At 36.8% G+C, this 13743-nt stretch overlaps 3 protein-coding genes across 4 annotated transcripts; 1 reads left to right on the top strand and 2 right to left on the bottom strand.

The window, feature by feature from the left end:
• Positions 1-1490: 1490 nt before the first annotated feature.
• Positions 1491-4000, bottom strand: LOC131436281 (protein aurora borealis). Its single transcript, XM_058604920.1, has 4 exons — positions 3198-4000; positions 2948-3141; positions 2385-2889; positions 1491-2236 (listed from the first exon to the last, which is right to left on the bottom strand). Exons 1-4 carry the CDS (start codon positions 3652-3654, stop codon positions 1695-1697), a joined length of 1698 nt encoding a protein of 565 aa, XP_058460903.1. The 5' UTR covers positions 3655-4000; the 3' UTR covers positions 1491-1694.
• A 707-nt stretch (positions 4001-4707) lies between these two features.
• LOC131437699 (uncharacterized) lies at positions 4708-10592 on the bottom strand. Of its 2 annotated transcripts, none has more exons than XR_009230812.1 (2): positions 10005-10592; positions 4708-5256 (listed from the first exon to the last, which is right to left on the bottom strand). XR_009230812.1 is itself a non-coding variant. In XM_058607201.1 (2 exons), the coding sequence occupies exons 1-2, from the start codon at positions 9884-9886 to the stop codon at positions 5201-5203; spliced, it is 1017 nt and encodes a 338-aa protein (XP_058463184.1). In that variant the 5' UTR covers positions 9887-9894; the 3' UTR covers positions 4708-5200. The 2 variants fall into 2 exon arrangements, 1 of the variants encoding a protein (XP_058463184.1); XM_058607201.1 differs by lacking the exon at positions 10005-10592 and adding an exon at positions 8926-9894.
• Positions 10593-12867: 2275 nt separating this feature from the next.
• LOC131437700 (peptidyl-prolyl cis-trans isomerase-like 1) lies at positions 12868-13582 on the top strand. The gene is made up of 2 exons (XM_058607203.1): positions 12868-13046; positions 13114-13582. Exons 1-2 carry the CDS (start codon positions 12967-12969, stop codon positions 13559-13561), a joined length of 528 nt encoding a protein of 175 aa, XP_058463186.1. The 5' UTR covers positions 12868-12966; the 3' UTR covers positions 13562-13582.
• Positions 13583-13743: the final 161 nt, after the last annotated feature.

Raw genomic sequence — 13743 nt, forward strand, 5'->3', positions numbered from 1 at the left:
AAATTTATTGTTAAAAATACTAGATGTACCTTCAAATAAGCATAGTATATCGTACTATATAAACAGATATTCTACTTGAATATACCAGAGCATAGAAATGGTAAAATATACGATAAATTGATTTCAAATTAATCAAAATGTATGTTCAGCCAGATTTATATGGTGCATTGTTTTTAATTTTACCCTCAAAATGGTACATTCTACTATTATCTTTCTTTCAGTGTAGAAGTAGGGAAGAGAAATGTCGAATTCATGCGCGCCAAAATAGCAGCACTGCGCACCAGCGTTGCCAGGTCATTTTCATAAAAATCTGTATTCGGCACAAAAATCAATCGGTATCATATCGGTATCCGAAACTCTGCTCCCACGACAAAAGGGCCTAACTGCAAATGACAGTTTCTCTTTGCTCACTTTTTCTTTCACGATTTACCAAACTGATTTTATATTTGACGCTTTACTCTTCGCAAAACTTTTAAGGTAAAACTACAATCTTTCGATTTATATTGCAAAATTTTGAAGATTTGGAATAATGGCTCCGTAATAATCAAAAGAGAAAGTAAACAAAGAGAGGCTCTCATTTGCAGTTAGGCCCTTTTTTCGTGGGACTATCGATATCTGTATTGCGGTACAGAGGTAAAAAATCGGTAGAAATACAGAGAAATCGGTATACCTGGCAACGCTGCTGCGCACCCATACAATTGACATATGTTGAATGTGATGCCGTGAGATGGCGTTGCTGAGCTGAAAATTGATTTCCATCCAAGCTGACAGAGTCTGATAAAAGCCAATCGGCCAACCTACCCCTTCGGCCAATCAGCCCCGGTCACCGCTAATGCCCCGTTTACACTTCTGCTGGCTGCCAGCATGCTGGTGTCAGTGTACTGCCCTCTTAGGAAAAAAACGTTCAACGGTGGTCCTTCGTTGGTCTAATACTTTGGATCATTGGACCACAGTTGAACGTTTTTTCCTAAGAGGGCAGTACACTGACACCAGCATGCTGGCAGCCAGCAGAAGTGTAAACGGGGCATATGTACATATCCTAATGCTTTCTCATCTTTTTTCCAGAAGTGAAGGGATATGGAAACAAACTATTAATAATCATGTAAACGACAAAAATTTTACTTGCACTATCAGTCGGTTCCATAAACGCCGAGAATTATCAGCAGCCCCGGTATTGTGTTGAAATACTAAATCCCCGAATAAAACCTATCTATGATGTCAATATGATGATGAGTTTTACAATAGGCTGTGAAATGTTGGTTCAAGACATTCACCTAGAGATTATGAGCATCTTTTATTCACAGAGACGGATTCAGTGGAGATTGGCGATTCAATGCATAGAGCGCTGGTCTTTTACAAGCCAGATGTCGTATGATCGAGACCCGACCAGGACGGATTCTTAGTGTCAGTAAGATCGTGGCATGGTAAATAATATAGAGATAAAGTAAAACATATGACTTGGATTTAACAGTAACTGTTTAATAGTTCCGTATCACAACATTGTACTGAAATTATAACACCGTCCGAAATGAAAAGGAGAAATCATGTGTTGTGGAAACTTACCTATAGGTACAATTACAGTTTTAAAAATTTCGTAGTTTTAATTACAGATTACTTCGTTTGTTTAAAAAAAGGTCTTAAAAATGTGCTATTCGTCATGTAGAACGAAATGAATCTCAAGCGTTTCGTAGTATTTACAGTCTTATCGAACAACCCGTATGATGCTGGCCGCCGGATGCCATATTAGTTATCCGTGGCGTTACTCGGCTTTCACAGCATTCAGATTGCATAGAAACATCAGTCTCAAAGTAATCAATAGTCTCTTGACTTGCGCGCGTTTCCTCCTCGTTGAATCCGCTGTCCATGCGATAGAAATGTCCCCGGGTCACTTGTGACGACGGTGATTTGGTTAGCCGATTTCCGGCATTGCTTACGATTGTTGTTGGTAGATTTTCCTTGTTAATATCTCCAATGGCACCAAAACTTCGGTGGGTTGATTCTTTGGCTAGCAATTGTGGTTCCTCATGTTCCTCCTCCAGACGATCCTCGTCCGAATACAGTAGAAAAGAATGCGAAAGATTTTTTCTATTGTGACGTTTCTGCCTAGAAGTGTGACGTAGTGGAGTTGTTGGATGCTGCGACACCGAGGACGATGATTGAGATGAACCGAGCGCTTTGTCTTCGTATGACAACTCCTCCTCTGTGAGCTCAACCGTCAAATCGCCGTGTTTATCGCCTGTAATTTTAAGCAATAAGAAATAACCGAATAAATTCTTGATCTTTATTTTTTCGTATCACATTATTAACATGGCTTTGTCGGAATTAAGAACAACTTTTCATTTCTTACGATAGAGAAAATAAAACTTAATATTCTGTATATTTACCACGAAAACTCTCACTCAGCTCTACTGACATATGATGGCTGTTCACACTGCTACAGTTCAGTTGGAACATGGAGCTTTTGGGTCTCTCCGGCGTACTGCGATAGATTGCATCATGATCCTGCAGCTCGGTTGAATTCGATACCGGCTTCATCGGGGACGGTGATGTCGAACTTTTGGAAATCGGAGATAGCGCACCGAAAGATTCTTTATCCTTGGCTACGACTGGACTTAGGGAAATGTCACTTCGGTCGATCTGGATTTCTTGTGAGCCGAAACACCGCGATCGTTTTAAATACTGTACCGATTCTTTGTCAAGCTCTGGAGTAACCGGCGCAGGACTTAACGAACGGAGATCAATTTGTTCAAAGGAATCATCTCGGTCGGAACCCGATCCGGTTGAAGCATTCAAGCAGTTGAAAAGCTTTCGCCGTAGAGATGCATCTCGGGCGTCATGATCGATGCTTGCATCGGAGTCGTTAATCCTCTCATGAATTTGTTGCTGATTCTGTGGGAAAAGAAAACATTGCAAATCGTGATGGAGAAAATAATGTATTTTATCTTACATCTTCATACGTGCAGAATGGAGCTAACAATTCTTCAATTTCTTTCGGTAGATTCGGAGGAAACGTTAGCATGGTTTGAGCAATTCCATCTCGCTTTCTCTTGAAGCTGTTCTTGAGAAAGCTCATATTTTCTGAACAGTCACTCTTAAGTATAATCTTTTGTTTTCGTAGTTGACAGTCTATCGGACTAGGAACTGTTGAATACAATTAAAACCCGTTGCTCAAAAATCTGTTCCTATCAATTACTTACCTATATTGTGCTCACTGAAATATGCACTGATGGCCGCCTGAGCCTTCGCTTCCAGTACGGGATCCGGCGTTTCCATGAATTGCGTTTCGTGCGGTTCGACATTAGCAGGACCAAGGTAGGAAACTTCATCGATTGTCCATTCGAACTGTTGGCCGGATCCGTTTTGTGGCGTACTGGGACGATGGAACAACGATGGACTGCAAATCAGCGGTAGATGCAGTCGTTCTGCCAGTTGGGCTTCGAACGGATTTATCACTTTTCCGTTTACCATCCGGCTTGGCGGTGTCTGGATGATCGGCAGTAGATTAAGTCGACTGCTTCCCGCGGCTGACCGGGACAAAGAATTGGGAGTGAACACCGCAACTGACGGTGAACATGCACCGGCGGTGGATTTCCGAGCCGCATTGAAGGCATTCTGGAAAATCTTCCGTGGTGTCAGGAACTTGTCCTCGTCCATTGTTACCGATACATGAACACAACAGGTAAACTATTTTTAAATTAACCGTTTTCAAACTATTCCTTGATCACAGCAAACGCATTATAAGATTGACTAAAGGATTTACTACTTAAAAGAAGAAAACAAGTTCGTTTGTTAGTCGGTTAGTTTCGGTTGTGATTCAAAATAAACTGAATACACTAGTCCGTTTAACCGTTCATTGAACGGATTTTCCCGGCCATCAGCTAGGATGAAGAAGAATCAGCTTTTTGACATGTGTTCGTCGAGAAAACGGTTTTTTAAATTAATCGACGAAAACTGTCCACGCTCTCTATATCTCGGTTGCAGGTAACTGAGAAATGGGTAGCATTTATTACTCACCATACTGTGTGCGATGAATTGAGCGTCTAAGAAAATCCGTTCTTTGTAATGATCTTCCTGGAATGTTAAAACGAATGTTATATCAGTCAGTAGATCAAAGCTTGCGATCGAGAATGATCTTTAACCTAAGTCTTTAACAAACGAAACTCGCTCAATTGTAGCCACCATTATTGAGTATACGAATAAAATTGGAGAATGTGCTTGTAAGAGGTTGTTGAATTACATTTCTTGATGTTCACTGTCATGCCGTTTCTATCACATCAGGCTTGTGATGATGCGATTCGGTCTAAATGTTTTGAATTGTGGCCAATATTACGAAAGAGATGTCAACACTCTGGTTTTAGGAACTGTAGCTATACTCATCTGAGTGCATATTCAAAATTTCTCACTTCGAGAGCGTTACGATTTTTTTTCCAGATTTGATTTCCTAATATCAAAAGCTGAATACCACATTCTCGAAATGACGGAATGAGCAATGAATCCTTAATCGACTGCTCTTTTTTCTGGTGCTCGATCGACCCGACTGGCAGAATGGCATTATAAATGCCATTGATATTGTTTTGTACTCGTTTACTCACCTATAGGGATTAACCAACGAAACGGCAAGAGAATAATTATCTCAAAGTGGAGGACACTCGCGGAAACAGTTCAACTTTTAAAGAAATGTGATACGTTCTGATTTAAACACTTGGATAGTCTGTAAGCAACTGACTCGCTACTCTCGAGTGATCTTTATTTTAGTTTCACTGTTTTATACAGTGTTGCCAGTATCTCGGCTCTTTAAATATCTTTTCTTCGTTAAGTTATATAACAGTATATAACAACTCTTATCCTTTTAAAAAAGTTCATTAACAAATTTTGATTTACATTAGCTTAGTATGTAATTTAACTATTTTACAATATTATTTACTTAATTTATTCGAATTCAAATGTTTGAAAAATTCAATAATAAATGAAATCATTTCCAGCCTTTGCCGTTTTCTTCCGCTTCGAACGCCTAGGAGAATCGTTCGATTGACCCATTGAGGTCTCTTCTAATTTGCGCTTTCGCGATGATTTCCTAGACTGTGCTTCGCCGATTTCGGGAAATCCATAAAACTCTTCGTCTTCCTCTTCCATGTTTCTCGATTGCTTCTCAGATGGAGCCGTAACGAGAAGATTCGGTCTACATAACTTCGATTGGTCCTTAGACACCCTTATTTGGTCCCGATGGGCCTCTGCCCGGACGTTTCCAATGGTAATCTGAAATATGTGTTTTGAAACTCGTTTTAAAAAGGTTGCCTTTAACCACAGACTAACAGACTGGACACTCAAATTAGATTCTTCAATCATTTTAACGGTCATTTCGAATATTCTTTTAGTTGGGACAGTACACGCTTATGTCATGATGTCGCCACGTTACCCTATCAAAAACATCCTGTCTGTCATCTAGACTGTTTTTATTTTTTTCATTTACCAACAGAGTTGCCATTTATGCAGAATTTCCTGTAATGTATTGATTCGTATACGTCCATGCGAATTTCATGCAGGATTCAGATTTAATACATATTGCCAAAACTATATACATAATTGTGCTACTTCTCATCCTCCAACGCAATAAAAAGTCGAACCCGTTTTGTTACAATATTTACTTGCTTCTGGTCTACGGCCACTTAATTTCGGATGAAAATTACCAACACAATAATAAATAATCTAGATGAGCAACGTTGAGAAACATAAATGGTTACCTTCCAACATCGCTAAAAAGGTTAAATATATTATCAACGTAATCCAATAATTTATTGTGAAGATTCATTTTTAAATATTATGATGAAATCAGGCATCCCTGCAAGCAGCTGATCGGTGTTGACAAACGAGGGGAAACCAACTAGTAAAAAAAACTTTCACATAACACAAGGGGTGTACCGATAGTAAATAGTTCGCGCAGTACAATATAGGTGGAACTAGTGCATCACGAAAAATTATTTTTATAAGGATTTACTCATACTGTCATGTCTGTTAGTCTGTGCTTTAACCATCTTGCTTTATTATTTTGGTTATGGTTTTTATACCATATTTCATCCCCTTCAATCAGTTCATTTAATGGATCATTCTGTTCCTTGCGAAACGTAATCCTATCATTTTCTATATTTTCATCATCTTTTGTTTGCGAAAAAAGCAAATGTCTTTTATAACCCAATTTAGGGTTTACTAAATCTATTAAAGTCTTTGGTTTATATGAGAATATTTTCTCTGATGGAAAGTGTCCATCACTTGTTAAACAATTATTTCGATAATTAAACAGAAACAAATTTATCTGATCCTCCAAATTCAACTCAGACACTTCCGGTTCTAATAAAAATTTCTTTAATACCTCTTTGGTTGTTCTTACCAATCGCTCCGCTTGACCATTACTTGAAGGATTGTAAGGCGGGCTTTTGAGGACTTTAATTCCCTGTCTCTCTAAAAAACTTATAAAAGCATGAGAGTTAAATGGTGGACCGCCGTCAGAAACTAAGACGTCCGGTAGTCCGAATCGAGCAAAATAGCCCACTATGCATTTTAAAACGTTACTACAGTCTGTTCCTCTCTTCATCCAATTAATCTCTAACCATTTTGAATAACTGTCTACCAATAACAGAAAAGTATGATGGGAGAAATGAAAAAAATCCACGTGAATACGACTAAAAGGTTTTGTCGTTGGAATCCAGTTGGATTCAGTTTTAGGTTTCTTAGCCACTGCCATACTATTACAACTGAAGCATTTGCCAACAAATTTTTCTATATCATTATTAATGCCAAACCAGTAAACTGTCCGTCTAGCGAGCTGTTTCATCTTTACGATGCCTATATGATTGCCATGCAGAAGTTTCAGAATTGCGTTCTGCAATTTCAGTGGAATCACCACCCTATCTTGGTACATTAAACACCCTTCAACCGATTCAAGATCATGTTGATTCGCGTAAACATTCGTAAAACTTCTATCCATTTTCCTTGGCCATCCATTGCTCATAAATTTTAAAATATTTTGTATAAACCTATCTTCTTTAGTTTCATTGGCAATAAATTCGAAATTTAATGGCATATCTTTGCTAAAGTTTATGCTTCTAATAAATTCATCTCCATCATATCTTTCTGGCACTGGCGTTTCTAAAGGAAAACGAGAGCAGAAATCTGCATTACCCATTTTATGAGACGGCCTATATTGAATATCGAAATCGTATATTGACAGTTCTAAAATGTACCTTTGCAATCTCGTCACATAAATTGAATTTTTCCCAGTTTTGCCAAAAATACCAACTAGTGGTTTGTGATCTGTATAAATCTGAAATTTCTTCCCAAATAAATATTTGTGAAACTTTTTTATCGTTGTAACTAGGGCCAATGCCTCTAAATGCAAAATTGGGTATGATTTCTGTGCTGAATTCAGCGAACATGATGTAAAACAAACTGGCTTTTCAATTCCTTCTATTATATGAGCTAAAACTCCTCCCAGGCCATAGCCGGATGCGTCAGAAATTATCACAATGGGTTTTTCTGGGTCATAAAATTCCAAAAAATTAGTTGACAATAGTAAAGATTTGCTTTCTTCAAAGGTTTTGTTACAATTTTCGTCCCAAACATATTTGGTATTATTTTTCAATAAATTATAGAGACAATACAGTTTTTCTGATAAATGTGGTATAAAGCGATGATAATAATTTATTAGTCCTAGAAAAGATTTTAGTTCTGTAGTGTTTTTAGGCTCTTTCGCATATTTAATCGTAGAAATTTTATCGGAACAAGGAAATAATCCTTTCTCATTTATAATAAGACCCAAATATTTCAACTCTTCAACGAAGAATTTACACTTGTCCCAATTTACTTTGATGTTGGCTTCCAGCAATCGCTGTAAAACTTTATTAAGTTTTTGAGCACAATCATCTAAATCTTTTCCTGAAATAAGCACATCATCTAAATAACACGAAACTCTCTCAATTCCCTCTAAAACTTGGTCCATGACCTGCTGGAATATTGACGCACTGGACGATGCACCTTGTGGAAGCCTGTTATATGTGTATAAACCTTTAATTGTATTAATTACCATAAATTGTTTTGATCTTTCCGAAAGTTTTAACTGTGTATACGCCCCCTCTAAGTCTAGCAAACAAAATATTTTGCTGCCCGATAAATTTGCAAATAAATCTTGTGTTATTGGTAAAGGATATGTATTAGCAATTATATGTTTATTGATTGAAACTTTGCAATCGATAACCATTCTGATTTCATTATTCTTTTTCATAACTATAATCACCGGTGAAGCCCATTCACTGGTTTGAATTGGTGTAATGACTTTCTCTTTTTCCATTTTTTCTAAATATTTTAATACCTTATCTTTTAGACGGAAAGGTACGTCGTAAGCTTTTTTGAAAATTGGTATACTATTTTTCAACACCAAATTTGCTTCAAAACCTTTAATTGGTGAAGAAAAATCCTTTAAAAAAACACTTGAAAATTTCTGTTTAATTTCTTCCACAAGATTATTCGTACTCTGATCATTTACCCTATTAATTGTATGGTTTCCTGAAAATAAATCTCTCCATTTCGGGAAAAATACGTCCAACCACGGTCTACCCATTAGGGGAACAAAAACGTTATTGCAGTCTATCACAAATAATTTCAAAATACTTTTAAAACCATTTAGCTCAATCGAAACATTAGTTTCTCCCACTATTTTCAACTTTGACCCATTAACTACCATTAATTGTTTACTGCATTTACTCAAATTGTTCATAAAATTAGACTCATACTGTAATTTACTCATGACTGACACTGATGCCCCACAATCTATTTCCATATTTATCAATTTGTTTTCAATTTTACATTTAATTACACAAGGATTATTTACACCTGAAATAGAAGAAACATGCATGCAATTCAAAACATCTGTACCTTTGTCCTCCTCGCTGTCGGATGCATTCCTCAAATCCGTCGTCATTCTGTTCAGTAGGTCGCTTAAATGTCTGTCCGCACTAGGTCCAGGGCTAAATGTGTTTACAACATTTACTGTATCTTTTCTAAGATTCCTCAAGGCAAAACATTTACTTTTAATATGCCCTTTTTTCTTACAAAATGTGCAAATCATGTTTGAAAAATCAGGTCGGAATCGTTCAAATTTTTTAAAATTTTTATTCAAACCATTTTGGTTATAATTGTTGAAGTGCACTTTTCGGTCCATATACCCTAAACGGCTTTTTACCGGCCCCCTTGAGCTACCTTCCCTTGGATCTTGATTTTTTTGAAGTCTTGTTGCATTTGCAAATCGATGTAAGACATTTATAGCCGGACTGTTAGTGGGATTATCCACTATAGTTGCTCTGTTTAGCATATTTCCATTAGCAGCATCAAGAACTCTAGCGTTCGAGCCCGCGATCACCCACGTTGCTATGATTTTTTCCGCTGATTCGAGTGTGAGATTATCCTCATTAAGGAGTCTTTGCTGGAGAGCTTTGTCTCTCAAACCAGCAACTACCCTGTCTCGAATAGCAGTATGTTTGTGGTCTCCAAAAGTGCAGAATTCTGCTTGGAGTTTTATCGCCAATATAAAATCTTCCACCGTTTCATCTAGCTGTTGTACTCGCTGATGAAATTTGAAACGCTGAATCAAATCTGATTCTACTTTATCGAAACGCAATTTTAACTTGGCCACAATTTCATTATATGGTGCTTCCACCAATTTGCCATTTGGAAATAATAATTTGAGTTCTGAAAAAATTATGGGACCACCCAGTGTCACAAAATGGGCCTTTTTGGATTCGTCTGTAACATTATTCATGATAAAATAATAACCGAGCCTCTCCTCCCAATCGGAGAAGGATGTACCCTTACGGTACGGCTCAATTGTCGTAACCATATTAGCCATCTTTGAAATTGTTAAAAAGGTAAAAGAAAAGAAAATGGCACTATATTAACTGTTTTGTACTAATATGGTTAAACGATTTTCAATTTAAAAAAGAATAAAAACGACTCACCGATTGAAAATAACTGGGCTCACCCGCAAAAATTTATTTCCGAAAATACAATTAGCCGGAACACCGTCTTGGCCGTCGTCAGATTGTCGTAGCTTATCCTCGACCTCTGTCGGAATTGTTTAATTTTTCTTCGACCTTAGTCGGAACTTCTCAGGATTCGCCGGATGTATCAGTTTTAACACTTTTATCACGTCTATAGGGTTAAAAAGAAAAGAATTAGTACTTTTGATAAAACATGTGTTTAATTGTTTTAATTAAACAAAGGATCTATTGTCTCACAAAATAGTTTATTGTTTTAAACAATACGCCATTCTTATCAAAAACACAATGCCAAAAAATATGCGCGTCAATTTTTTGTAAAAGAAAATAACGCCACTATAATGTACTTTTACCCTATCACCACTTACCACTCAACAAGAAAAAACTTTGCGTGTGTTAGTAGCGTCGGTTTCGACCAACGCTATTTGCCGATAGCTTGCCTAGAGAAACAAAAAAATCTATACAAACGCGCCAAAGCACGCCGCAAAAAAATGTCACTTTTTCTGCTAATTTTCCTCGTCGCCACTGTTTTGTACTCGTTTACTCACCTATAGGGATTAACCAACGAAACGGCAAGAGAATAATTATCTCAAAGTGGAGGACACTCGCGGAAACAGTTCAACTTTTAAAGAAATGTGATACGTTCTGATTTAAACACTTGGATAGTCTGTAAGCAACTGACTCGCTACTCTCGAGTGATCTTTATTTTAGTTTCACTGTTTTATACAGTGTTGCCAGTATCTCGGCTCTTTAAATATCTTTTCTTCGTTAAGTTATATAACAGTATATAACAGATATTTTGCTCATCTTATGAATGTGTTAGTGTAAAACTAAAACGACTTACGCCATTCCATAACACTCCAGTTGGAGGAATGGATAATACTGACTAAGGTACACCCTCATTGAACAGAACTCAAAATTCAGTGACACACCACTCAAATTCATAAAAAAGTGCACGTTCTCTAAGCTTGATTTACTGCCTATCTACTCATTTCTGAGTTAAGGCTGTCAAAATTTGAGTATTTTTACCCAAAATAAGAATAAAATATTTTTTCAAAATTAGAGAGAGCTTATCTCAAAATTTGAGTTCCTTGCACTCAAAATAAAGAAATTCTTCTTCGTTATTGTTTATACACATGGATTTCGAGTTAAAATCATTCTTCTTTCTTTTAAATGGGAAGTAAAAAAAAGTGATTCCATACCATTTCGGTTTTGACCGATTGGGAGTCAAAATTGAATAATTCTCATATCCTTATGTTGGACGCCTCACTTAGCATAATCAGGGTGGCAAGTGAATTTCCGATTTGGATTTCCCTGTTTGCGAGATAAAAATTCCCGGTTTTTTGAACATTCTGATATACAAATATATATTACGAAATAACCAGCATAGCTATTAACCATGATAAAATAATGGTGGTTCTAAAAAACTTTTTAGTTCGTGATGATTTCAGTTCGAATCTATTCTGAATCGGTGCTATGCATTTTATACAGCAAATCAGCAGAAAATTCTTATACAAACTATAACTGGTTGAAAAATGTACCGTATACAGTATAGTGAAGGAAAATTCCGCATAATTCTTTGGGTGTACAATTATGGTTCAAAACAGCAACATGCACAATTTTGATGTCGATTATGTCATTTTGGATTTGAATATTACAATGAAAGAAATTATCAAAGTACAGTACCAGATTAATTTCTGGCATTCAGAAGGGCCAAATTATGTAATCCTCTAAGATGTAAAACACTGTTACAAATTTTGCACTACAAAAATTGCACAATGCTTATCAAATTATCCCAGATTTGCATTACACTGATGGTTTTAATTACCGATTTGCAAAGAAGAAATCTTTTTAGTTCTTTAGATAAAATTTGAACCCCTTAGAAATTCTTACTGATGATGGACATCCAGTTCCGTCGGAAGCACTAGAAGAAATGAACGATTTTCAATCGAAGTTTACCTTTTATACTCGCCCAGTAGATAATCGGAACTGATATGTGCTGGACTATCTGAAAACCGTCGTTCGGGTGCGAAAAGCGTGATGAGTTTTCATCATTATTTCCAAAAGTTTTAGAAAACGTTGTTTTTCAATTATTTATGGTTATCTCACACTGTTGAAAATTCAATCACAAATTCCTGATCATATTTTCGATAGCTTGTAGAAAAAATTATGTTGTTGGGTTAAGTATTGCTCTTACGGCCTTCTGAAAAATCAACCGAGATATAGAAAAAATAGAACGGCAGGGTATGCCAGTTTTAAATTTGACAGAAGAACTATCGATTAAAAAAAACTAAAACGGTTTGCTGGGGATACGTTTGTTCCAGTTTCAGTTCTATTATAAATCTTCCATATGAAACTTCCAGCTTCTGAATTTGCTCTTATGTTGCGATGTAAAATGCAAAAGTATTAACTTTACGTCTGTTTATTGATTTATGTTGAACCAAAATTGACATTAAACGCCTACTCTGTACCTCAATCTAATCGGATTATTTTGAGCGAATATTTACATTCTGTATATCCGAATACTTGCATTCTGCATTTCGGTCGAGTGAATGATCGAGATACAGACGAATGCCAAAATGAGGCAGGCAGCCGCAAAATGGATCAATGGTCAATCAATTTTTCAAGGTTTTTTTTTAACATACTATTTCTTGTTTGTTCTCTCTTTTTCAGTTATAATAAATAAAGTAAACAAGAAATTTTAAATTACCTGGACGGCTTTTAAAAAAATTCAGCGATATAAATCTACAATAAATGGATCCCTTGTTAATCGATCAATCTCTGTTTCATTTTCAGGACGGTCCTATTTAAACTATGTATTTTCTGTATCGTTCCGGTGTATAACAACGAACCTACCGAAAGTTGTTTGAAAACAAAATTTCACGTTTTATTTGTTTCGTAGATTTTAAATAGTACGTAAACTATGCTCGCATTGCAAACGGCAACTACGACCGGAATCCCGGACAAACTATGGCAGCCTCATTTTGTAACCTTCGAAACTACGTAAGTGACGTAAGTAGATAAACGTTATGTTTGTTCATAACTCGGTTCGAATATTTACGTTTGACAGAATGGGTGAAATCTCTATTGAACTGTACTGGAAACATGCTCCGAATACGTGTCGAAATTTTGCGGAGCTCACTAGGCGAGGATACTACAACGGAACCATTTTTCATCGTATTATACGAGATTTCATGATTCAAGGTGGCGACCCCACCGGTACTGGCCGTGGAGGACAGTCTATTTATGGACCAACGTTTACCGATGAAATCAATGCTGATTTAAAGCATACCGGTGCCGGGGTGCTCTCGATGGCCAACTCCGGTCCTGATACCAATGCATCACAGTTTTTTATCACCTTAGCTCCAACGCAATGGTTGGATGGCAAACATACAATTTTTGGGCGCGTTCACACAGGTATGCAGGCGATAAAGCGGATTGGACTGGTAGAAACGGATAAGAACGATCGTCCCGTGGAGCAGGTTAAAATTGTTAAAGGAAAAGTTGAAAAATACTAAATAAACTTTTACTCATTATTACATGTTTGTTTTATTACGATAATCAATACTAGTCAGTTTCGTCATTTGAAGACGTACGTTAGAAAAAGTCATCTCTAGACTCTGAACATCGCATATGACTGTTTTCGATTTGATTTAACACGTTTCGCCTACGACTTATCAGTGCTTAGCCGCTCATGTTA

This window comes from Malaya genurostris, chromosome 3 (assembly GCF_030247185.1).
Source record: "Malaya genurostris strain Urasoe2022 chromosome 3, Malgen_1.1, whole genome shotgun sequence".
NCBI classification, from domain to species: Eukaryota; Metazoa; Arthropoda; class Insecta; order Diptera; family Culicidae; genus Malaya; species Malaya genurostris.